Source organism: Oryza sativa, chromosome 5 (genome assembly GCF_034140825.1).
Source record: "Oryza sativa Japonica Group chromosome 5, ASM3414082v1".
Classification (NCBI taxonomy): Eukaryota; Viridiplantae; Streptophyta; class Magnoliopsida; order Poales; family Poaceae; genus Oryza; species Oryza sativa.
In genome coordinates this window covers 1,513,651-1,539,484 of record NC_089039.1, presented here as the reverse complement: position 1 = coordinate 1,539,484, position 25,834 = coordinate 1,513,651, and the positions used below count along the sequence as shown (strand labels likewise).

Sequence of the window (25,834 nt, the reverse complement as noted above, 5' to 3'; positions counted from 1 at the left end):
GAGTCCACAATCCAGCGGCCCGGATCACGCTTCGCGGCGTCGTCGAGCGCCGCGAACAGCTTCTTTTCCTCCAGGTAGATGGGATCGGATGACGGAGTTGGCGCAGACGGCGCTGGTGCATGCTCCTGTTCACATGCATGTGTGATTACTCCTCCTGTGAGGAGAAGCAAGGTGGGCTCGTCGTCTTGTGCCACGTGGGCCTGTTCATCCCGCTTGGGCTTGCTCCTGCAATCCTTGGCCCAGTGGCCGTATTTGCCACAGTTGCGGCATTTGTCTTCACGACGGGCCGCTCCGGAGTTCGTATTCTTCGCGCCGCCGACTCCAGCGCCGCCGCCGTTGCGGCCTTTGCCGCCTCGCCGCTTGCCACGGTTGCTTGGGCTGCCTGAGTTCTTCTTTGCCTCCTGCTCCTTTTTATTGTGGCGCTCTAGCCATTCTTCCTCGGTGAGGTAGAGCTTGCCGGCGTTGTCTGAGGACGAAGATGGCAATGGCATGGCGTCCTCAGCTGCCTTGAGTCTGCCGGTCACCTCCTCCAGGGACAGTGTAGAGATATCAAGGAGAGTTTCAATGGAAAGGACGAGTTGGGTGAACCTGGGACGGGCGACGCGCAGGTACTTCTCGACGACCTTGTCTGCCGGCTCGGGATCGCCGAGCGTCGCGAGTTGATTGACGGTGGAGGTCAGGCGCATGGCGAAGTCCTCCACGGTCTCACCGTCGCGAAGGACGAGCGACTCGTACTCCATGCGCACCTTCTGTGCGCTTGCTTTGCGAATTCGGTCGTCGCCGACTCGCAGGATCCTGATGCAATCCCATGCCTCCTTGGCCGAGGCCTTGGTGGCCAAGGTCGAGATCATCTCGGGGGGCACCGCGCTGCAAATGGCGTCAAGCGCCATCCTATCCTCATGAAGCTCGACGCCGCCTGGATCGATGGCGCCCCACAGGCACCGGGCTTGCAGTTTGATCTTCATCAGCAAAGACCAATCGTTGTAGTTGGTTCTTGTCAACAGCGGGTAGTTCGCTGCACCTCCTGCTTCCTTGACCACGCGGTGGATCACCAGCCCGCGGTCGCTCCCGCCGCTGCCCGAGGCGCGGCCGCCGGAACCTGAAACATGCACGGACGGTGACGCCGACCGCCGGCGCGGGGAGTGCGTGCGTCCTCGAGGCATGAAGACACCCTCAAGAGCGCGATCTCGCGTCCACGCTCTGAACCGAGCTCTGATACCACTTGTCAGGTTTCCCTAAGTGATCGACAAACAAGCTGTGGAAAACACACGCGAACACGAGGAAACACGCTGAGTTTTGTGGTGCGATGAAGCTGCACCTTTTCGGTTTTTTTCTTCTCCTTTTATTATGCAAATAACAGACTTAGGATTCGATCCCACGTCCCGGTTCTTTCGCGTCCATCCCCGCGATCCGAGAGACGCGTTCACGTCCCGTTGTCCAGGCCAGTCGCGCATGCAACAACAGAAAAACTAACATGCATGCAGCAACAGAAAGGAACGTAAAACTAGCTACTACTAGATACATTGTGTAAGGTTTGTCAGGTTTCCCTAAGTTATCGACAAACAAGCTGTGGAAAACACACGCGAACACGAGGAAACACGCTGAGTTTTGTGGTGCGATGAAGCTGCACCTTTTCGGTTTTTTTCTTCTCCTTTTATTATGCAAATAACAGACTTAGGATTCGATCCCACGTCCCGGTTCTTTCGCGTCCATCCCCGCGATCCGAGAGACGCGTTCACGTCCCGTTGTCCAGGCCAGTCGCGCATGCAACAACAGAAAAACTAACATGCATGCAGGAACAGAAAGGAACGTAAAACTAGCTACTACTAGATACATCGTGTAAGGTTTATTTCCAACAGTGCCGTTGTCGGCCGGCTCGGCATGCTGACCACGTCCATCGGTGGTACCGCCGCCTCCCTCACCCGCGCTGCTCCTCCCACCTTCAACGCTGCCGCCGCAGGTGCAGAAGAAGCCACCGCCGAATGCCGCCATCTTCGAGAGGATGCCGACGTGAGTCGCGGTGGCGAGACGCAGGCGGCCCTTACGTGTTCGTGGGCACGGCGGGAGAACTGCGGAGGCAGGTGCGTCGTGGCCGGCAGAGAGGGCGTCGAGCGCAGCGGTGGATAGTGCGGTGGCGGGGCCGAGGGTGGCGAGGACGCGGCCGTTCTCATGGCTCGTTTTCTTCCTTCCAACAGCCAACCTTCCACGGCGGCCTCGATCTCCGCCGCCGCCGCCGCTCTGGCCCTCGCGCGCACGTCGCTGTCGCCGCTCCAGTGCCACTCCCGGGTCTCCGCCGCTTGCGGGCTGATGCACCGCCGCCGCCAGCAACGACGCCGCGGGAAAGGGGAGGAGGAGGCTGTGGATGGAGTTGGAGGAGGCGCCGGCCACCGCCGCTAGCTCCCGTCCAACGCTCACGAAGAGAAAGAGAGGGGGAGGATATGATTTATGTAGGCCCCACATGTCAGTGGGTCCCACCTGTACTTTTGGTGAATGACAAATGGGTCCCACCCATATTTTTTATTTCTAATGACACGTAAGTGCCACGTCAACGCCACGTGGACAGAAGACCGAGTCAATATTGTCACGTATGCGCCACGTCAGCGAAACCGCCCTCCAAAACCGCCGAGGGAGTCAAATTGCACTGGTTTTAAGAGTTGGGGGTCGAGATATCCGGTTTTGTGGTTTAGGGTCACGGGTTAGATCTCGATCACTTTGAGGGTCACGAAGTGAACTTATTCCTATATTATCAAGATATACAAAGAGAGGCCGGACACAAACTTATTCACCGGCCTCTTAGCCCAGATCGATCAGTCTCTTTGAAATTGAAATTGGGCCTCATTTAGTCTGTTAGGCTTTCAAGCTTCCAGCCCAGTTTAGTTCAACGCCCATTTTGGAAGGTCAGAACTAATGAACTACGTACAGTACTAGTAATCAGTAGTACTGTACTGAAATCATATTACTGAAATGGAGACTTCTTTAGGCGTTGACTTCTCCCTTTTCCTTTACTATTTCTTTTCTCTTGGCTAGAGTACACAAAACAAATACTTAATTAAATCATTGTTGTTTACTTTAAAAGTTGTAGCACTCCTACATGTGCACTGTGATTCTCTCAGTTTTGTATCATCAAGATAAGAAAAAAAAAAGAGTCGATGATAATACTATTATTAGTGCTTATCCAGATTCCAGGGTCGATGATTGATTGGGTTGGTTGGAACGTGCGATGGAATGATCGATCGATCGACGCCGTGGCGCTGGGAGCACCGGCCACATCAATGAATCATACTGTACTAACCTGCATTAATATCACTAATCAGTACAATTAGTTAGGAGCTCTGCATAGTGCATATGATATGGTAGGAGTATCAATCTTGGCTCGTCGTACCTGCCGTGGTCGGTCCTGACCCACACGTTCTCCCGCCCAATTTCCTCGCAAAATCATTAGCCGCCCCAGCTTTCCTCTGAATTCCACACGCATTGAACCATATATAAACTCCCCCATTTCTCGATGAGCTCGTCGATTGGTGAACACAACATCATCAACTACCAACCCATCCAGCAGAATCTAGTTAGTTAATTAAGGAGTAGTGTGCTAACTACGACTTGGAAGAAGAAGAAGAAGAAGAAGAAGAAGAAGAAGAAGCAGCAGCTGAGCTCGATCAGCTCGTCAATGGCGATGAAGAAGCCAGATCAGCCAGCTCTTGATCTTCCCAGTAGCCTCTCCACTGTCTCCTACTGGTCAGTCTCTGATTACGATCATCATCTTCTTTCTTGATCCAAGCTAGCTTGGCAGATTAATTAATATACGGTATTAATTAAGTAGGATTAATTAGTAAGGAGTAGCTTACGAATGGATGAAATGTGTATGTGTTGTCAGCTGCGGGGCGTGCGGGTACGACCTGAAGCTGAGCTCGTCGGCGAGGGACACGGCGGGGATGGTCGTCGCCGGCGGCGGCGGGGGATACCGGAGGCGGCGGGGGGTGGTGAGGTTCGGCGCCATCGACGACGCGAGGTTCGGGCACGTGGACGAGTTCCGGTGCGTGGACGTGCGCGCGCGCCGCCTCTTCACGCGGCGGACGCGCCTCCTCTGCCGCAAGTGCGGCGCCCACGTCGGCTTCGCCTACGACGACCGCGCCGCCCGCTCGCCGCCGTCGTCCTCGCCGCCGCCGCCGCGCTACGACATCAAGATCCGCGCCCTCCACCCCATCGAGGCACCTCAGCCGTCCGATCTCTGAATCAAACGAAGCTTCGCGTCTCGCGACTGAATTATTGGCGCAAGGAAGTCGCTGTCCGAAATGCAAAGTCGCTGGATTTGATTGCTTGCATCGAACGAAATCGAAATGTACAAAACTTCTAGTGGACAGGGTCCCTTTCTTGCCATATTTTCTTCCTCTTTTTTTTTGAAAAAGTAAATGAGCTGAATGATATTTTCCTCCTCTCTTTTTTTATGTCAAAAGTAAATGGAGTTGAATGATTGTTCTTGACTTTTTCTCTGCTTTGTGTTTAGTTGTTCGGCCGGCAGGCCGGCCTGCCTCGAGAGGAAATGGCCAAAAAGAGTCTTGTCCTAGAGAAAATTTGATTTCATCCTTTGATTGAAATGCAATTTCGATTTGCACATAGTACATACGACTTGGAATAGCCTGAAATAATTCTCCGAACGGCAACAAAGTTGTCAACTGAAGAAAAGATTTACTCCTACGTAGGCTCAGCTTAGTTCCCAAAATTTTTTTCCCAAAAACATCACATCAAATCTTTGGACAGATGTATGGAGTATTAAATATAGATAAAAACAAAAACTAATTGCACTGTTTGCATGTAAATCGCGAGACGAATCTTTTGAGTCTAATTAGTCCATGATTAACCATAAGTGTTACAGTAATCCACATGTGTTAACGACGACTTAATTAGGCTCAAAAGATTCGTCTCGCGGTTTCTACGTGAAATTACTTTTTTTATTTGTGTCTAAAAACTCCTTCTAACATCCGGTCAAACGTTCGATATGACACCAAAAAAAAATTTCTTTTCACGAAGTAAACAGGGTCGTAGTTGTATTAGTGAGTTTTTTTTAAAAAAAAATCCATGTGCTCCAGCAGACATCCAGGTGACATCCTGAAACTATTTCATATACTCCCTCTATTTTTTAATAAATAGATGACGCCGTTGACTTTTTCTTATATGTTTGATCATTCGTCTTATTCAAAAATTTTATGCAAATGTATAAGATATAAATCACACTTAGGCTATGTTTGATAGTCAGGGTTCCTAACCCCTCTCCCTCGTTTTTCGCACGCATGTTTTTCAAACTACTAAACGGCGTGGTTTTTTAAAAAAAGTTTCTATACGAAAGTTGCTTAAAAAATCATATTGATCTATTTTTTTAAAAAAAATTAACAAATACTTAATTAATCACGTGCTAATGGACCGCTCCGTTTTCCATGCCGGAGGGTTAGGTTCCCAGCCCGGGTTAGGTTCCCAGCCCAGGGAACGAACGCGGCCTTAAAGTACTATGAGTGATAAAACAACTCATAACAAAATAAATTATAATTACGTAATTTTTTTTAATAAGACGATTGGTTAAACATGTGAGAAAAAGTCAACGGCGTCATCTATTAAACGGAGGTAGTACAACATACAAGGCGACAAATAAAATCAACACCTGTAGTTGCTTGCTTACCACCGTGCGTTTCTTAATAAACCAAAACTTGTTCGGTCGAGGTACCAGAAACTGACAAAGATCACAAACTTGTTCTGGGTTTATTGTCGCAACTCCCTGACAAAATATCCTGAAAGACTGACCTTTTGGTCAAGAATTCAAGACCCCAGGAAGCAGAATCTCAGCACCTTCCGGCCTTCATCTATATTTAAGAATCAAGATCCATCATCAACTATTGTTTACTGCACTGCATATTTATCTTCTCTCGAAACACCACAGGCAGAAGACACAGGAAACCATAAGTATTTTATATAGAGGACACAATGCCGAAGTGGTTGAACTGAATGTGCCTTGCATCTGCAGCTACCATCTTCTGCCGACACCAAGTCCCCTATCACATTCTCTCCATCATCATCGTCATCATCTTGCAGGAACAATGGTGAAGTGGCCAAGAGGGAAGCAGAGGCAATACTGTCTTTACTGTGAGTTACTACAGTGTGGGGGTTTGGCACTTTGATCATGGAGCAAGTTACAGTGCGGTACTCTAAAGTACCATATGGGGGCATGGGCCTGCACAAGTACTTCCGTTTGCGTGCAAAGTCCCTCTGAGATATAGAGAACTTGGAAGTACGCCTCCATGCGTCCCTCATGCTTTGCCTACCATATTCCCTTCTTTCTTTACCATTGGAAGCATGGCATCAACTGATTTCTAGAGTGACAAATGACAGGGTAGTCTGCAAAAATCAATCACTGAATAAGTACCAAAACAGTAGGATTTAATTTCAGTAAAAGAAATATAAAGTAAACAGCTAGTGATACATTGAGTATGGGCTGGGTAGGTCACTTCCTTATCTTTTTCTTTATCCAACAGGGCTGACATAAGGAAACTGATGTATAGACTAGTATATGATAGTATAATAACAGAACACAAGGCAACAGGCTTTTGCCCAACCTTATAATTCCTGGATGAATTGACAGATAGTTCAAGAAACAACAACCGTACCAGAAAATATGAGTCTTTTGTCTCTGGCCTATGATTGCAACAGAGGCAAGCTAGAATTCAATCAGAAGGAGCCCTTCTTTGGTTGCTCTTCTACCTCCAAGTCTGAGATATCAGTGTTTGGTTATTTTCTCTCAGTATATGGAGCATGATCTAATGGGATTGAATGAATACATCTAAAAAAATATTCAACAAGAAAGCACCCATAAAGATGTAAAAAGTTACTCCACGTCCAAGTTCTCTGTTGAAAAATACATCTCGGGCATAGTAAGGGCATCAAAGTGATTGAGGTGTCCATCGATGAATGACAATGTAACTTACATGATAAATTCATTTTCAAAATATTGAGACAAGTTCTCAAGTTTGCAATAGTTCATAACTTACAGGATAAGATTACCAACAGAATGCTGATGATCATTTTCTGCATTACCTTACAAGTAGAAGCAATTTCTGTAAGCTTATTTGTTGTTCAAGTTCATATATAGATTGATTCTGCCATGCCACCTTTAATCATGTTTGATATGATAATCTGCATTTTCTTTAAACTTAATGTGTAACAGTTCTGTTTTTTTTCCTCGGCTCTCTTAATTGTTACTTCATTATGATAAATAGATGAACTTGCCAGAACAAAGCTGGTCAATTCAATGTTGATATCTGTGCTTGTCAAGCATGAACGAAAGGCAAATGCTTGCTCTATTTGCAGAAAAAGAACTGTTAAACCGACAAGGAATATTGTTATACGCATTAGTAGATGCATCAACCAACTTGTAACCTGCCAAAAAAGATACTAGCTTTAAATTAAGTCAAATGCTCAGGGGGCAGGGGTACTCAAGGAAAGATTGCAGAGAGGCAAAACCATAAAATCTGAAGCTGTGAGGAGTGCTGAAGGTCAACCTTTGAGAAATGAGGCTAAAGCTGTGTATCAGTGTATGCGCAAGAAAATCTTAATGTTATTGGTGTATCCACTGAAAAAGACTAACAAATCATGTATATATACTTCTATCGGGAAAAAAATGAGTGCTCTAGTTGTGGGGCTTCCTAGTCTAGCAGCCTCCGTTACAAGCTCACCAAATTATGCTCAAGATGTTTAGTGTCACCAAGCTGGAATGATGGATTAGACAAATGCCACCACGACACACAGTAATATTAAGGAGTGGTGAAGAATAGAATCAGCACTATAGAATTGAAATGTCAGGCTAAATCTGTTCTATCATCAATAATGAATAAAACCTATCGCATTACACTATGGAAAGAATATACATGCTGGCATCCCTATACATCTATACCTGGATACAGACTGTAAAATCCGCAGCAAAGACCATCAAACTGTAAACTGCCTTATTTTCATATTGTTCATTTGGATAGCTGGAATTAGTACATGAAGTCATCACTCATCAGAACAATTGGTTAATACACTGTCCATGCAACTTTAGCTAAAAACAAAAAAAAAAGTTGTCATGGTTACATAATGCTTATTACTACAGGTAATGTTTAAAGAACCAACAAGCCTAAGAGCACTTAGAATATACATATTTCAGTTATACCATTAGTGAGAGTAGATGCTAATACAAGAAGGCGCATCCATGTCACCATGTGTATGAGCAGTCCAAAAGGTAATTGTATTCAACTTTAGCTAGACTGACAAACGAATAGTGCATCCAAGTTATCTATCTTCATTTGAACTTAATCCGGGCCTTAATCAGGGGTGGAGGCAGGCCTAGGGCAGCTAGGGCTTGAGCCCTAGGCCTGCCTTCAAAAACTTGCTTAAATTTTATTGAGTAAATTGTTCAGAAAACTAATACTCCATTAGTCAAGCCTTACCTTAGCCCTAGTCTTATATAATTTCTGGCTCCGCCACTGGCCTTAATGGTACCATTGCTCATGAGTTCACAAGTTCTGTTTACAATGGAAGAGCTTAACAATGCACCACTGGATCAACAAGATGATATTTGTCATATTCTGTTACTTCCTGGATGAGAAGTTTTAGAACCATTCTGGGTAAATGCTATTTTGCTTTGAGGGATTTGTTTTTTATGGAGTCAGCAGACACAAATAGGATGAGAAAAGATCCTGATCACTAAGAGCTTTTACCACGTAGAAACTTTCTTTAAAATTGAGGTAATCCCATGCTTAAGGTCCAGCAGTACATTCCAAGCATTATTTAACCTAGTGTTCTGAAGAACATGTGCAAACTGAACTCTGAAGACAGATATGAATAACAAAAAATAGTAGACTGTAAACTAGCAAGCATATTTGTAGGTGAGCTAACATCTAGCTGAATTAACCAAAGCATGATTCATTATTATTAACGGAAGGTGCAAAAATTCAGCCTCCCCCTTCTCCATACCTATCAAAGGTTCACCTTATCACTACCTCAGCTAAGCTGATTTACCTGCTTTTATGGCAGAAGTAATAGCTGACTGCTGCCAGTTAGCTCCTAAAAATTTAGGAGAAACTCCAATACATTCAGCATCCCAAGAATTTTGTCATATTCCATCGTGCTCCAGATATCATTTATAACACTTTGCCTGAACAAAAACAGAGGGGGTCATTATCTTCAAGTTCTAAAGATTTTAAGAAAAAGGGATTTTGCTATCAGATACTTCTAAGGAAGCAAAACTAATAAGCCTTTCTGAGGCCCATGGGAGGTACTGTATAAACTATACCACGCGAGGTACAAAAAGAAAACTCAGAAATGACATGTTTGAACAATCCTACAAAGAAACACAACATGAGTCTAAACAAATAATCGAATAAATGGTGACTCTCAGTAAATTGAAAAATTGAGTACTATCGAAGTACACGGTAAATGCAGTTACTAATTACTATAAGTCCGCATCAGCATAGGTAATGGAAAAAGTATTTGTCTAGTCATCGATTCTGAAGCTTCAAGAAAGACATGAAACGGCATAGGAAAGTTATAGTGCTCTCAAGCTATAGTAGCTTTAGAATCTATATTGTCTGGGCAGTTTGAGATAAGTAATCATGACACCACTTAAGATTCCACTAAAAACGTTTTGAAATGGTTTAGCAGCGAAACATAACTGTATAACGAAAACAAAAAGGATAATGATAAGCTCAAATATATTTTTTCCCCCATCCATGAAGAAAACAAAGCTAATGAGAGTGTCTTTTCCATGATCAAGAAAAAATGTTGTCCTTTACCTGGGCTTCTGGACACTAGACAAGTACTACCCATCACCCCCCACGTCATCCAAGCCGCCTGATGAGGACCTGCATATATCATCCTTCAAGAGTTTTTGTTCCTAAATGAAGAATTGAAGATTAGACTGGTGTGTTTTCCTCACTAAACAGTACTCTCTCCGTTTCACAATGTAAGTTATTCTAGCATTTTCCATATTCGATGTTAACGAATCTAGATATATATATTTATCTAAATTCATTAACATCAATATGAATACGGGAAATACTAGAATGACTTATATTGTGAAATGGAGGAAGTAGTAGTCACCTAGTACCAGCTAGACCAACATATAGAGCCAAAATACGTGGCCTTTAACCATAGTTTGCAACATCCACACTCCTGCTCCATCGTTTTTTCCAAGATTGTCCCGTCAAATCAAACCGCTTGAATCATCAAAACCACAGAGAGTCTTACAAGCCGTTCGTGATGTTGCTGTTACGGCAGTTGGGCGGAGACGAAGATCCACGGAATATTATTACGGATTTAGACGACGAAAAAGAAAAACACAGCACGAGATCGAGATGGAGCCAACGGATCAAACCAACAGCCAAAGCGAAACCCAGAGACGAACAGTGCGTTTCGAACTTGGACGAATCCGCCGCGAATCGAGGGAGGTAACAACACCGGAAAAAATGGCCGGAATCGGGGAGAGGGCGAAGGCGAGGGGGGGAGATCGTCGCACCGCACGCACCAACCTTTGCGCCTTGGAGTTTGGAGCCATCGCGGCCTCGCCGGCTCCCGCTCCCTCTACGCCGCCGCCGCCGCCGCCTCGGCTCATCGCCGGCTCACCGCCGATTTGGATTTTTTTTTTTTTTTTTGCATTTTGAGGGAATCGAATGGTGCGCGCGTGTGGAGCGACTTGCGCTGCACGTGCGCGAGTTGGTGGGTTGGGTTGGTTTTAGGGTTTGACCGACCAACGCAAGCGGGCTGGGCCAATGAGGTGGTGCCACGTGGATCGGTCGTCGCGGTTGCGCCGCCAGGTGGAAGGTTTGGTCAATGGTAGTATTTGGCAGTAAAAAATGTGAAAACCAAACAGACATCAATGGTAGTGTATAGTACTTTTTTTTTCGAACACGCAGGAGATCAATGTACACGCATTTTACACACAAATACAGTTCAAAGGTATTTCTTGATTTTTTTATTATTTTTAATTTATTTTTCCGCAAATTTCTTCATAAACAATCACATAAGGTTTTTCAATTTATTGCTACGTACAAACAAAAGATTCGGATAAAAGGCTTGTTTGGCTTATTATTATGCTAAAATGATGATAATGTCAAAACCTATGCACATTTTGGTAGCATCAAATTTTTGACAACTAACCAAACTACTATTTAAAAGCGCCAACAATTTGATTGAGCAATCGTACTATAACGTCAGGGTCGAAATACAACGTACCGAAAGGGAACACAATATAACCATATTTAGTATCAATATATATGTTATGATTTATTCCCTAAAAAGTATGCTAAATTTGCGGAGTCTCCTAATAATCTAGTAATCTACTAACTCCGTCCCAAAATAAGTGCAGTCGTGGATATCCGTGTCCAACGTTTGACCGTCCGTCTTATTTGAAAATTTTGTGAAAAATTTAAAAATATTTAGTCACACATAAAGTACTATTCATGTTTTATCATCTAATAGTAATAAAAATACTAATCATAAAAAATTTTCAAATAAGACGAACGGTCAAACGTTAAACATAAATAGTGCAAAACTGCACTTATTTTGAGACCGGGGGGAGTACCATATAAGTGCTGGAGGGAGGAAAAAAATACAAAGAAATATTTAAATGGGAGCATCTTGCAGAAAGAAAAACAATGGGTAGCTCATGCGTGCAGAGGTGGACCACAGCTTACTATACTGAAGCCCTTGCAAAAAAATCCTCTTTTCTCATTGCGGGAACAAAATCTCACGTGCTACATGCCCCCACTATAGATCCCCAAGATTTCTTGCCTTGTTTTTCCCACGCAAAACGCAGCCCTCGAAAGCAAAGCTCACATACTGTACTAGCCAATGACATCTCACATGGCCTTTGCTTCAGAAGTGAGACCATTCAGTCACTACTCGCTGCTTGCTCATGCTTAGCCCCCAAATGGTCCAGAATCCAGTGAGCTCAGTAACAAGGGAAAAAAAATTACCACACATGTGTATATGTTTGTCGTATGGGGTTGTTGGTTTGATGCTTCATGTTGCCACGACTTCAGGGCATAGAGCAACGGATTGGGGGTCTCAACAAGTGCCCCCAAACCTTCACATAGGAAAAGACAATCGAAACTACCATCAAAGTTGTTAGACCATTCTTAGAGGGACTAAAACTTTTAAGTCCCTATCACATCGGATGTTTAAACAATAATTATAAATATTAAACGTAGACTATTAATAAAACTCATCTATAATCTTGGACTAATTCGCGAGACGAATCTATTGAGCCTAATTAATCTATGATTAGCCTATGTGATGCTACAGTAAACATTCTCTAATTATGGATTAATTAGGCTTAAAAATTTTGTCTCATGAATTAGCTTTTATTTATATAATTAGTTTTGTAAGTAGTCTATATTTAATACTCTAAATTAGTATCTAAATATAGAGACTAAAGTTAAGTCCTTGGATCCAAACACCACCTTATGTTCACTCCCCACGAAAAATAAAAATTGCTATGTTCACATTTGTAGGGGTAGCTTGGGTGGGCCCACAGTAGCAATCACTTTTCCATGCGGGTCTAATATCAAAATCACTTTCCCCATTCTTTCCCCACCTCTCTCTCTAGATCTCTCTCCTTTAGCAAATCGTTGCATCATGCCCGCATCACCGCCGCCCAACTCCGTTGCCTCTCGCCCTAACCTCTGCCTGCCTCCATCATATCTTGGCCCCGCTCGGGCCGACGAGCTGGTGGTGGATCGGGAGCCAAATTCTTCTCGGCGGCGGTCCTGCTCTCACCATCAGTGGTGTGCTCGACACATATCAAATCGATGGTGGCCCGAGCTGACGAGCTCCATGGAGGCAAGGGTGGTTGGGCTAACAGATGAGCTCAGCGCCAGTACGGATCTAGCCGCGAGGTGGTCAGATCCGATCGATTGTTGTTGGTCCTCTTGCTTGGCAATCAGCGGTAATCGGGGTCCTCTTGCTCATCGGCGGCAAGCCCTTTTGCCTCGTGCGACGAGATGATGAAAAGGTGCTCTCCCTTTCCCTCCTCTTTCTCCACCTGGATCGATGGATTATCACACGTGTTCCTCGCTTTTTCTCCCCAAGCCACTTTGCCTTCTATAGGTCATTATGCCACCCTACGAAGCCACTACTCCCATCCACCGTGGCAACTGAGCCTAGCTGGAGCTCGAAACCACGATATGCTTTCATGGCATTGGGGAATTCCCTTATACATGTGTTTGGTTGACTAGTACAGTCATAGGCTATCCATACTTTTCATTCTCATGGCACCACACGTCGAATGCTCACTTTTATAGCTAGGCTTGTCTAAAATGTGGTCGGATAGACACATTTGTCATGGCAAAATTATAATTTTCCTAAATTGTGGTTTGGCAAACACCTCGTAACTTACATGAGCATAAACCATTGCCGAGTTTGTAAGGGTGTATTCATCTTTCTAGCTATAGATGCTAAAAAAACAATTCATTTGTTTTTGCTTCGGTGTTTTTGTATCTCCTTGCACAAAGGAGTTGAGGCATAAAGGGTTCTCAATTACACATATGCGGATTCAGTGACGATCCGTTACTACAACAAAATGACACGGTGTATAAGGCAGGGGCTAGGAGTGAAAACATAAATTGTAGGGGTAGGCTGAATTGTAAGCAATTTAAGGAAATAGATTAAAACCCTGCCTCTACATCAAAACTAGATGTACACAACCCAGAATTATAAGCATATATAGCAAAGGTTTGCCGATAATATGATCGAGCCACACAATTTGCCTCAATAGGATATGGTAAACTTATAGAAACTCTACTTTGTCCTAGTTACACAAAACATAGACAAACGAAATTACATTTAGCATGTAAACAATATACACTTAATGCATCAGGGTGGGGATGGTGTTACGGTATGACCCGCTCAAGCTTAAGGAAATCGCCTTAATTTAGTTTGATATATTCATGTGGCTAGGTTATAGGCTCATGAGTGACGCGAAGCTTAAGGCCGACATCCAAATCTCTCCATTTTAGAACCAACATCACATGCACCAGGTATGTCTTATGACTTCTCTTATTTCCATATTGGTGATGTTCAATGAAATTAGTGAGGACCAATAAAATTTCTATTGAGAGACCAAAAGAATTATACTAGGTTATCTCAATGGTATTCATAAACAACTATAGTATATATAGTCTTTTAATCTCGTGGTACTTTTAACAACTAGAGTAGCCCATTTTAACCTCAAGGTGCTATTGCAATATTGAGAAACACATAGCTACTAGAGTAGTCTATTGATCACTAGTAAGCATGCACGTGAAATCCGCATTCAAAATGTGGTTGCCTCACAATTTTTCTGTGTAAAATGTGATTGCCTCACTTTTTTTTTAAAAAAAAATGTGTAAATAAGTATTTACCTCAAGTTGTGTAAAAAAATGTCCCCCCCAAAAAAATGTGTAAATAAGTATTTGCCTCACATTTTTGAAAGTTGTGTAAAAAAATGTGTTTCCCCCCACAAAAATGTGTAAAGTGTCCTAATAGTAATACTTTTTGCTTGATGCTCGAAGAAATCTTTAATGTCAAAAGCTCGTAGTAGCAGCAACGTTTAGAGGAGGCAAGAAAAATATTTTATATATGTTGTAATGCTTCTTTTTCAATAGGAAAAAAAATACGAATTACCCCACCCCCGAACTATGACGACGATATGAATTACCCCCATGAACCACAAAACCAGACATTTTATACCCTGAACTATCTATACCGAACGAATAACTCTCCTCGACACAATCCAAAGCGGTATTGTCCTACGTGGCGTGCGCGTGGCATTCCAATCAACATTTTTTTTAAAAAATGGTGGGGGCCCACCTGTCATACTCTCCCACCTCTCTCTCTTCCCACTTCCTCTCAATCTCTCTCTGTCTCAGATGTGGAGCGGTGAGTTGGTGGCCGGCGATGGGCGTGGCGGGGGCACAACGGCCGTGGTGGAGAGGCGGGCGGCATCCGGCGGACGGCGGCCGGAAAGCCACAGCGGTCGGCAGGCGGCGTCGCCCTTGCGCACCATCGGGAGCAGCTCCAGCTCCACGCATGCCACAGGCACCACGGGCACGGCGAGGCGCGATGTGGCGTTGGCGGCGGCGTTGTCGTCCACTTCCTTGCGCGGTCGAGCTCCAGCTCCACGTGCGCCCTCGCGGACTCCATCTCGACCACCTCCAGCGCGGGCTCCAGCTCCGCCACATCGCCCAGCCATCGTCGTACTCCTTCGCCTTCCTCCTCCACTCCCCAACGTGCTCGCCGCCGTCCATCAGCGTCGTCACCGCCTGCGCGACGTCACCCCGGGTGACCGCCATGCCCTCGTCGCCGAACAGCAGCACGGGCGTCGTCACGCCGACGGCGAGCCGATCGTTCAGGAACCGCTCGATCGGCACGCCGACGCTGACCGCAGCCGCCGCCGCTCGCCCAGCCGTGCCCGCAGCCACCGCCACTCGCCCAGCCGCGCTGGCAGCCGCCACCGCAGTCGCCTCCGCTCGCCCAGCCGCACCCGCAGCCGCCTCCACTCGCCCGTCGCCACGATGTCGTCGTCTGCTGCCCGCCCCTGTGCGCCGCAGTTCGCCGCCCGACCCTCCGCATCGCCGTTCGCCGCTCGCCACCGACGCCTCGCCGTGCGCATTGCCGACCTGCGTCCGTGAGAGAGAGAGAGATAGATTTAGGAAGAGGAGAACTATCAGGTGGGTCCACCAACTTTTTATTAAAAGAATTGCTGACTGGACTGCCACGTAGACCAAAATCACCACGGATTGGGTCGAGGGGGGTAATTCATCCGGTTTGCATAGTTGGGGGCTGAACAATGCCCGGTTTTGTGGTTCTAGGGGTATTTCGGTCGACCGCGATAGTTTCGGGGAGGGGGGGGGGCTAATTCGTATTTTTTCCTTTTCAATACCACACGTGGTGTTCTTTGGGCGTTCGGTAATTATGTTTAGATGTTTCACTAGTTCATTTGTTTCTTTTCAAATATTTGCGCGTGGTATTTTTAAGAATATTTTAGTTAGTATTCTACGATGTTGCAATTCTATACTACATTTGTTTTCTTAAAAAATATTTTAATTATTTGATAATTTGCTTAACTTCACTTTAGTAAATAATTTATCTTTAGTGAAATGAGGGCCTGTTTACATTCCTGACAAAATTTTTTACCCTGTTACATCGAATGTTTGACACATGCATGGAGTATTAAATATAGGGAAAAAAACTAATTACACAGATTGTGTAAATTGCGAGACAAATCTTTTAAGCCTAATTACTCCATGATCTGACAATGTGGTGTTACAGATTAATTAGGCTTAATAAATTCCTCTCGCAGTTTACAGGAGGCATCTATAATTTGTTTTGTTATTAGACTACGTTTAATACTTCAAATGTGTGTCTGTATATCTGTGACGCGGCAAAAATTTTTAGCGGCAAAAATTTTTACCCTTAGGGTGCGCTCTTTTCAGCTTATAGGATTAGATTCTCCTCGTTTTTCGTTAGCACGTTTTTCAAACTGCTAAACGGTATATTTTATGCGAAAACTTCCTATAAAGAAGTTGTTAAAAAAATCCAACAAATTTATTTATAATATATATATATTAATACGTAATTAATCATATGCTAATTGTATTTCTCGTTTTGCATGCGGCTAAACTGTCCACCGCCACTGCTGAAATGATCGCACCCTTATATGTAAACACAGCTTGAAACATTATAATCGTGTAGGAATTTAATTTGAATTCAAGTGTTAGAGATATCCATAATATAAGTTGTTTTTTTAACGGAGCCGGACCGCGATTTTTCCTACATGAACCACATCTAAGCTTTGACAGACAGAAAGAATCACACCCGTCCATCGTGGGATGGAGCGCTCTGACAATGCCCCCTCCCCTCCCGAAAGGCCCAAACACAACGAAACCACACGAGGATCCGAGAGCAAAAATTATCCAAAGTTGCAATCTCTCCATCACCATCACACAACACCGGTAGCGTAATAAAATCCTACTACTTCAGCAGCCAGCACCCGCCGGTGGAATCGCACCCAAAAGCTTCGCTCGTCGATCGCTACTAGTACCAGATCAGAATCATCCCAGCAGTAGCAGCAGTAGTAATCCACCCCCAATCCGTCCAACCCAACCAACCCTCTCCTTCCTCCCCTCGAATTCTCTTGCATCTCATCGTCTCCATCCCCGATCCCGATCTCCCCCCCCTCCTCCTCCTCCTTAATGTCTGGTTTAGCGTCAGATCGGCGCGTCGCTGCGGGTGGAGCAGCCCGATATTCCCGATCGCGCGTGGGCTCGCTGTTAATGGCGTCCACGGCGGCGGCGGCCAGCCGGCGAGAGTCGTCGGCGGCGTCGAGGACGTTGGTTTGGAGTTGGTGGCGAGGAGGACGAGGAGGAGGAGTCCTCGGTTTGCCCGCCCGTCCGCGCGAGCGATCCTGGCCGTTGATCGTGGGGCAGGGGGTATTCCCGTAAATAGCGTGGTGGGGCGAGGGGTAGTAAGGTAAATTGAGGTGGGGGGGGGGTGAGGTAGGAAGGTTTGTTTGCTTTGCTTGCGTTGCTGGTCAGCCGCCTGGTTGCCCTCGCTCTGATTTATCCTTCCCCTTTTTATTTTATTTTTTAATTACTAATTAATTAAAGAAAGGGGTGGTATTTTAATTCGGAATTTTGGGGAGGATTTATTTCTTTATTTTTTTTTGTGCGGGGGGAGCGGACGCAAGGATGCGGATCAATTGGGGTTAAGGGGCTGGGGTTGCGTCCGCTCTATCGTCTCACGTTGTCACAGGCCGCGGCCGCCTCCGTTTTCTCTCCTCTCCTCTCTTCTCCTCCCCACCTCTCCCCCCTCTCTCCTTCCTTCTCCCCTGCGCCGCGCCCGCCTCCGCCTCCGCCTCCGCCTCCACCGCCGCCGCCCTCCCTGCACGCAGATCAGGGCGCCTCTGCCTCCGCCCACGCCGCCGCAGACGCCTCGCCGACGTGGGGGGCTCTCGGCGCCGCCGCCTGCACCTCTGACTGCCTGCCTGACTCGACGCCTCGCATCTCCTCCGCCGCCTGTTCGACGGGTGGCGGTGAAGGGAAGGCTTGGACGAGTACGTCTCTGAGCGACCTGCGACGACCGACGAGCGCCGCCGCCGCCGCCACCGACTCTGCCGGGGACGGTTAGTCGTCGGCTCGTGGTACCCCGTGGCGAAGGCGGCCGTGGATTTCTGGTGGTTGGTTTTAATCGTGGGGGAGGCGTGTTTGGGTTTGTTGTAGGTAGCCCCGGGATAGGAGGAGGGAGGAGGCGCTGCCGAGTTGGCTTCTTCGCCGCGCGTATGTGATTTGAGGCGGCGGCCGGAGCTGGGGATTCGCGCGGGCTGGACGACGACGACGACGACGACCACCACGCCGTGGATGCCTCCGCCGCCGCCGGATCGGAGGGACTTCCTGTACAGGGATGGCCGCAGGCACGACGGCGACCCCCTCCCACCGCCAGCCCCCACGCCGCCGAGGTGGCGCGACTCGCCCTACCACCCGCCGCCGCCGCCACCGCCCCTCCGTGACCACTCGCGGCCCTCACCTCGCCGGACGCCGTCGTCGGCCTCCTCAGGTAGGCCGTTCGCTCACAAATCGTCAGATCTGATGCTGCCGCCACCTCCCCCGCCGCCGTGCACTTCTCCTCCATCTCTAATTCGCCGGAACCGCTCTGCTATTTCAGACGGCTATTACCGACAGGGCGGCGGCTCCTACGACCGCTCCTACCCCGATGAATCGCTCGGCTACACGCCGTCGCGCTCAGACCGGTACTGGCTGGACGACGACGGTGGCGGCGGCGGCTATAAGGGTTTCAGCCGGTACGGTGGTGGTGGTGGTGGTGGCAGCCGGAGGGACGGCCGTGACATGCGGGGTTCCTACCGGAGGTCGCCCTTTAGGGGATACGGGAGCGACTTCTCCAGAAACCACCAAGAACACCCGCCTCCGCCACTGAGGAGGTCGCCCCTGAGATCAGTTGCTGTACCGATGTCTTATGACCCTCCTGGTGATAGGGCTGATAGGGGGGATAGAGACCATCATCACCGTGTGACTCCTTGGCGGCCGCTGCGCCGGAGGGAGAGCAGATCTGATGCTGCAGACGCTGCTGGGGCTGGACCTGTGCCTGTTGGACAGGCCGCTGCAGCAGCGGCCTCAGAGAAGGACGTTTCAGCTCGGTCCTCAGCCGTCGCGGCTCCTCAGGTCTCTGAGGAGGAGGCACCAAGGAAGAAGCCTCGGCTTGGATGGGGGCAAGGTTTGGCCAAGTATGAGAAGCAGAAGGTGCAAGGACCTGCAGAGTCTGCTGAAGCTGTTGCCGAAGGCAGCCCAACTGCCACCGAACAAAAGGGAATCACCCATACACCAGCACCTGCGCCTTGTGTGTCCCCAGTGGCGGCACCATCACCCACGCCTTGTGCGTCCCCAGTGGCGGCACCATCACCCGCGCCTTGTGTGTCCCCAGTGGCGGCACCATCACCTGCACCGCCATGTAAATCACCAGGTATACAGCCCATTTTGACCTTGTTCTCCATGTTGAAACATAGTTGTTTGTACCCTTTCTTTTGTCCTGTCATTTTTCTCTTGCGTGTCCTTGTATATGAGCACAACTTAGTTTCATTAATTCTATACTGAGCTAATCTAGGTATCTGCCCTGTTCTATTGTTGAATGATCCAATCAGTTCTATTATTTGGATCTCACTCTCGCTAGGGATATTAGAGCCAATGTGTAGGAAACACTATTCGCGATTATTTGTTGAAGACAGTAGATACTATACAGAAAAAGAGTTTCTGCTTTGAATATCATGTTCGTGCTGCACAATTGCATTTTGTTATAGCTGTGCTACCAATTTACCACATAAATTGAAATGCCCTCAACAATACTTACATTGTCCTTGGATCTGCATTGATCCTGTCCCCTAATACTTGGCTTTATACACCTTCCCGTGATTTAGTTATATGAGATTACAATGGCATATTATTCCTGATTATTTCCTTTCTCTGTTGATCATGCTAACAATGCATTCATGTAATATACTGTGGAAGATCGAAAAGACAATCATGCTGAGTATTTTGCTTGCTGACTTTCTCCTTTACATGTTCCAACTGCAGTCCCTGAAGATAAATCCTGTGAACTGACAGCAAATACAGTCACTGAATCCAATAAAAATATCCCAGGACCTGACGTTCAGGCTTGCAATAACGAAGTCCCCACTAAGTTAGATCAGCTTGAGGGTGATCCCATTGATTCGCTTGCAAAGGTCCTTTCTGAACTGGTGCAACATGAAGATTCCTGTTCTGGGGATTCGAAAAGACTGTCCAATGTCAGTAAGTTATTGTTACTGAAGGAAAGCATTAGCAAAGAGCTCGAAAAGACAGAACTTGAGATTGACTCCTTGGAAGGTGAACTTAAATCTGTTAATGTGGAAGCCAGAAATAGAACACTCAAAGATCCACCTACAGCTGTAACTTATGCACAAAATCCTTCACCTTCACCTGTGAAAGAACAAGGAGAGCTGACCCCTTCTCCCAAGATTTCTATGGAGCAGGATGCTGATGTAAAAGGCTCAGAGCTCATGGAAATAGAGACAGCTCAAGCTCATAATGCAAAAGCAGTTTCTTCAGAAGAGAGTGTTGCTTGTCCTGGAGTTGCTCTGGGTCAGGTCCCTGCCGCTGCTGATGTTATCCCATCTGATCCATGTGGGAAAACTGGTTCTGGAATTGATGTCGATATTGAGCAGCGCGAAGAGAATCCATGCCAAGAAACTTTTAATGCCATGAAAGCAGATGGAAGCAGTGACTTGGCCACAAGGCCTTGCTCTTATCGTGAAGTTAAATATAACTTAATGGATCAAATTATTGCTGCGAACAGGAGTGAAGCCAAAAAAAATTCTCAATTACTATTTAAGCCTGTGCCAGCTGATCGGTCCAATCTTGATTTATTGGCATCAAGCTATCTTTCTAGCCAAATGAAGAATGATGTAATTATCAAGAAGAAGCATGCCATACTTAAAAATCGACAAAGATTCAAAGAGCAGATTCTTACCTTCAAGTTCAGGGTGCTGCGTCACCTCTGGAAGGAGGATGTGCGACTTCTTTCTGTAAGAAAGCAGCGCTCTAAGTCTCATAAGCGCACAGACCAGAGCAACCGATCATCACAGAGCGGATCTCAGAGGCAACGGTCCTCTAATCGCTCCAGATTGGCTGTACCAGGTTAGAGTTTCATTTCACTAGTTAATAATTGCCAGTTCAAAATGTTTTCTCCTGCCCTTTAATATTTGTGCACAGCTGCTGCTTAAAATTTTACTTGCTTTCATGTGATGTGGTGCCAACTTCCATGAAGTTGAAATTGTTAATGTTCCAGTAAATTATGCAGCAAGGTGGTTAGCAAAAACATGGTACTTTTTACACTTTGGCCTCCATGTCGCCTGCCATTTTTTGTTGTCAGATTTTGCTAGTCTACCCGCCTTTCGGGTTTGAACTTGTCAAACATTTTACCTGGCTTGTTTGTTTGTAACAAACACAGCAAAAAGTTATGGACATAAACCGCTTCAACAAGGATATGTTGTCAACTATGGGAGTTTTATTGAATTGCCGCTGTACCATAAGAATGTTGATCGAGTCATTTCTTGTCCCTGAGAGGAAAAACTAAAGTTTGTGTGTGTGTACATATTCTCTATCGTTTTATAGTCATGAATAAGTTGGCACAGAATGTACTGTGCTTTTTGGCTAGCTTGTAATGACCGCATTAGGCTGGAAAATGTATTCAAGGATGACTATATTGCATTAGACTTAGTCTAGACATGGTTGTAGTAATAGAGAAGTGGAACAAGGTAGTTTTTATTATGGCAGTATTTGTTTGTTGGATATAACCTAGACATATCTGCACCAGTTACTTTTTGCAAATGTTATATCTGATTTTTATATGTAAGACTAAAGTTTTTGTTGGCTAATTCTGTAGTTCTTGCTATCTTCCTTGCTAAACAGTTTTCTTGTGATCCTCTATTTGATTATGTTTTTTTTTTCTGATGCAGCTGGTAATTTAAGCACATTTCCTATCACAGAAATGTCAGGTGTAGCAAGGAAGCTGTTTTCAGAATTTCAGCTCAAGCGTTGCAGAAATTACTTGAAAATGCCTGCACTGATTGTTGACGAAAAAGAGAAGGCAGGTGCTAAGTTTGTGAGCAAGAACGGTTTAGTTGAGGATCCTGTTTCAGTTGAGAAGGAGCGAGCTTTGATAAATCCATGGATTCAGGAGGAAAAGGAAATTTTTATGGAGAAACTTGCAACATTTGGTAAGGATTTCTCCAAAATATCCAGTTTCCTTCAGCACAAGACAACTGCTGATTGTATTGAGTTCTACTACAAGCACCATAAATCTGATAGTTTCCGAGAAGTTAAGAAACTTCTTGATCTTCGGCAGCAACAGCAACCTGCCAACAATTACCTAGGAGCAGTATCTGGAAAGAAATGGAATCCTGAGGCAAATGCGGCATCACTTGATATGCTTGGGGTGGCCACAGAGGTGGCAGCCCAAGGCCTTGAATATGTGAATGAAGTGAAGAAAAATTCTGCGAAATCTATCCTGAGGACTGTTTGTGGTGTTGATAATTCTACCAAAGGATCCGAGAAGGATTGTGTTGGGGATGTTTCTTTGCACGAGAGAGAATCTGTAGCTGCTGATGTCTTGGCAGGCATATGTGGAACTCTCTCCCCAGAAGGCATGGGCTCATGCATTACCAGTTCTGCTGATCCTGGCCAGAAGATAGGGATCATCTCAAGAATGGAGCATCTTTTAACTCCTGAAGCAGATAAAAACTTTGATGATGACGGCACTCTCTCAGATCAGGAGTGTGAAGTTGACATAGTTGATTGGAATGATGATGAGAAGTCAAGTTTTATTGAGGCTATGAATAGATATGGGAAGGATTTCGCTCGAATTTCGTCATACGTGAAGAGCAAGTCATTTGAACAATGCAAGGTTTTTTTCAGCAAGGCTCGGAAATCACTTGGTTTGGATCTGATCCATCAAGGTGCTGCTGATGCTGGTTTCCCTACAGGTGATGCCAATGGAGGAAGGAGTGGTACAGATGGAGCCTGTATTGCTGAGATGGATTCAGCTATCTGTAGTGCACAGTCATGTCCTAAAGTGGAGATAGATGCATGTCCTGTTTCTGATGGAGAAATTCAAGGACATAATCCTCTTTCTGATATTGCCTCTAGGCAGCCAGAAGCTGACAAATCAAACATGCCTGATGTTGTGGACATAAATGTCGAGGAAGGTGAAAGCAAAGCAGAAAAAGACTGCAGCATTCTTGTTGATCATAAACAGTTACGTGAAGACATTAATCAAACATCATGTGCTCGTATCGACATCAACTGTCCTGAGAGCACAGATAAGCTGCAAGACATAGAGGATGTAACACCAGTGAACATGCATGGAGATGATCTCATGGCCACTTCAGTTGAACAGGTTGCGGCAGCGCATGTGGAAAGTAGATCCAGTTTACATTCTGAAGGGATTGGCATTGATGTTTCCAGGATCGAAGGATGTTCACATGAGAGTACAATTGGTAAAGGTGGAAAATCAACACCGTCTGTTTGCTTGCCTGCAGAAAATGGGGTTAGTAAGGAAAATATCATCCACTTCTCGAACATGGATGGTGCTTCCTCCATTAGTCCTGCATTTACTTCAAATTATCAGCAAAGTAAGCTGGCAGATCCAATCCAATCAAAACCGAAGCCCCTTACCCCAAAGGATTTAATGCCTGTCCAATTTAGTTCGTCGCTGCCTGATCCTACCTCAATCTGTTTTGAGGGTATAGCTGCCATAACTACACCCAATTTTGAGGATCATGGCAACAGAGCCAGCATTGCTTCAGGGGCAAAAGATGTGAACATGTTCCCAACATTTAAAGACCAGTCCAGTAATCGTCATGATGCACTGTTTTCTAATGTCGATGGGTACATGCAACAGAGACGAAATAATCACTTTGGAACTGAAGTATGTGGCTTATCTGAAAGCACAGGCATTTCCCAGTCGGACCAGTTCACAGTATCGAAATTCCAGAATGGCAGGCCCAGCAGCTTGGGCCTTTCGAATGGAAATCTTGGGGTTCTATCGACTGGGAGAAGAGAGGAAGCACGTGAAGGCTTGTTTAGGCCTTGTTCTGTCAAGACAAGTGCTGGGAATGAGGAGCAGCAAAAGCGGCCTGGTGATGTCAAGTTGTTTGGGCAAATTCTTAGCCATCAATCATCCTTGCAAAGCTCTGGTTCATCAGTTCATGGAAGCAAAAGCAAGCCCCCCTCACCAAAGGTTGATAAGCCAGCTTCTTCTAGGTTGTTGAGTAATCCAAGGGAACGCCTGGTTTATTCTTCCAGGCCTCCAATCATTGCTAACTTGGGGCTAGAGGAGAGAGCGATGAGGAGTTTTGACCATATGGATGGGCGAACAATACAGCCTGAGCCTATGGTTATGGTGGCAAAGTGTCAGAGACCGTCAGCTGGTGTACCAGTTTACTCAACCAAAAATGGCGCGCTCAGCGTGTTTGCGGAATTTCAGCAACCTTCAATGCCGCCACATACATCAGATCACAAACTACTAGAAAACTTTGCCGATCTTCATAAGAGGAATGGAATCGAACTCCTTTCGGGGTTCCAGCAGCCTGGGAGGCTTGGGGGTGCTGGGGTCCTGGTTAGCGGTGTATCTGACCCTGTGGCTGCTCTCAAGGCACAGTACGGCTCTGGTTCGAAGATGTTGAGCAGCAGCAACGACGTGGATACATGGAAAGACATAGGAAGCAGGTAGCGTCTGTAGTGTTGGTAGCGGCAATAGTGCAATGCTTTCTTGCTCTCTGTATCATACTTAGTTTTTGTAACTTGGGATGAAACTAAACATGGGAAAGTGAATGGCTTTCCTGTCCATATTGTTGTAGGATTTGCAGTAGAAGTTCGTTTAAATTTATCGCTGGTATTAACTTTTTGTACCTTTCTTTTTTGCTGCAGCCGCTCCATACTTGATAGTTTTTACCTGTTAACAGTGATGTAGGTTTTGCTAGAGGTGTTGGTCATGCTGTCCGCTGGCTGACAAGGATGTTTGTTGGTATGTCTATCAGTATTTATGCAGAAACCTCACACAGATCATTGTAATGTGGTAATGATTCCTAACTGAGTTTACTCCTTTGCCTGCTGGAGTTTTGGTGAAATGATTCCATTGTCTTGTTTGTATTGTTATTGCTGTGGAGTACATTGCCAAGGCCTTTATCATCTGTATACAACCTGCTTCCATGTCGTATGTGTTTTTTAACTCTTCTTTCTGGCTATCTATATTACTGTATGCTAGTATTGTGCAGTTCAATCAGGTCGGATTTGTTTCGATTTAGGCGCACGTGAAGGTGCCGCTTTCCCTATGTTACTGATTTATTTAATTTCTTCTTGTTTCTATACATATCAGATCTTGTAGTTTCTTTTCACGAGTTCATTGTGATGTCTCGGCTTTTCTAGCTAAGCTCGTCGTCGGGGTTGTCCTGTCTGCTGGTTTGGTAGACAGAGGAGCAGAAATATAGGGCTTGCTTTTTTTAATGTCAAAATGAACTTTATTATAATTTGGTAAGACGTTACTAATATTTTGGTATTATTTTTATGAATGGAAACATTGAGAATTATCAAATTTTGATAGAATACTGTTGGTAACATCATGTCTAGTTTGTTACCCTATCAAGACTAAAACTAAGTAACGTTAAAATTTAGTAGGGTTTAAAATAGCAATAAAATGAACCAGTCTCTAGTCCTTTTTCCCATTTCGA

General features: G+C 45.7%; 2 protein-coding genes and 2 long non-coding RNA genes across 7 annotated transcripts; 2 read left to right on the top strand and 2 right to left on the bottom strand.

Moving 5' to 3' along the window:
- Positions 1–2,972: 2,972 nt before the first annotated feature.
- On the bottom strand, positions 2,973–3,980 carry LOC107280860 (uncharacterized). Its single transcript, XR_001545795.3, has 3 exons — positions 3,846–3,980; positions 3,383–3,778; positions 2,973–3,292 (listed from the first exon to the last, which is right to left on the bottom strand). It is a non-coding gene; the product is annotated as an uncharacterized lncRNA (long non-coding RNA).
- LOC4337685 (uncharacterized protein At4g08330, chloroplastic) lies at positions 3,517–4,488 on the top strand. The gene is made up of 2 exons (XM_015782473.3): positions 3,517–3,735; positions 3,875–4,488. Exons 1-2 carry the CDS (start codon positions 3,668–3,670, stop codon positions 4,230–4,232), a joined length of 426 nt encoding a protein of 141 aa, XP_015637959.1. The 5' UTR covers positions 3,517–3,667; the 3' UTR covers positions 4,233–4,488.
- Positions 4,489–5,580: 1,092 nt separating this feature from the next.
- On the bottom strand, positions 5,581–10,725 carry LOC4337684 (uncharacterized). 3 transcript variants are annotated; one of them, XR_010741522.1, is made up of 5 exons: positions 10,123–10,725; positions 9,816–9,916; positions 9,043–9,178; positions 6,654–6,755; positions 5,581–6,384 (listed from the first exon to the last, which is right to left on the bottom strand). It is a non-coding gene; the product is annotated as an uncharacterized lncRNA (long non-coding RNA). The 3 variants fall into 3 exon arrangements; XR_010741520.1 differs by having other exon boundaries at positions 6,654–7,422; positions 10,551–10,725; XR_010741521.1 differs by having other exon boundaries at positions 10,551–10,725.
- A 7,069-nt stretch (positions 10,726–17,794) lies between these two features.
- LOC9268524 (uncharacterized) lies at positions 17,795–25,234 on the top strand. 2 transcript variants are annotated; one of them, XM_015783642.3, is made up of 5 exons: positions 17,795–18,181; positions 18,283–18,612; positions 18,721–19,533; positions 20,142–21,242; positions 22,064–25,234. In XM_015783642.3, exons 2-5 carry the CDS (start codon positions 18,417–18,419, stop codon positions 24,835–24,837), a joined length of 4,884 nt encoding a protein of 1,627 aa, XP_015639128.1. In that variant the 5' UTR covers positions 17,795–18,181; positions 18,283–18,416; the 3' UTR covers positions 24,838–25,234. The 2 variants fall into 2 exon arrangements, with proteins under 2 accessions (XP_015639128.1, XP_015639127.1); XM_015783641.3 differs by having other exon boundaries at positions 18,279–18,612.
- Positions 25,235–25,834: the final 600 nt, after the last annotated feature.

Excerpts from the sequence above, each read along its gene's own strand:
- LOC4337685 (XM_015782473.3), top strand. The coding sequence starts at position 3,668 with ATGGCGATGAAGAAGCCAGATCAGCCAGCTCTTGATCTTCCCAGTAGC. Across the intron at positions 3,736-3,874 it reads CTCTCCACTGTCTCCTACTG|CTGCGGGGCGTGCGGGTACG; the intron begins GTCAGTCTCTGA and ends ATGTGTTGTCAG.
- LOC9268524 (XM_015783642.3), top strand. The coding sequence starts at position 18,417 with ATGCCTCCGCCGCCGCCGGATCGGAGGGACTTCCTGTACAGGGATGGC. Across the intron at positions 19,534-20,141 it reads ACCGCCATGTAAATCACCAG|TCCCTGAAGATAAATCCTGT; the intron begins GTATACAGCCCA and ends TTCCAACTGCAG. Across the intron at positions 21,243-22,063 it reads CTCCAGATTGGCTGTACCAG|CTGGTAATTTAAGCACATTT; the intron begins GTTAGAGTTTCA and ends TTTCTGATGCAG.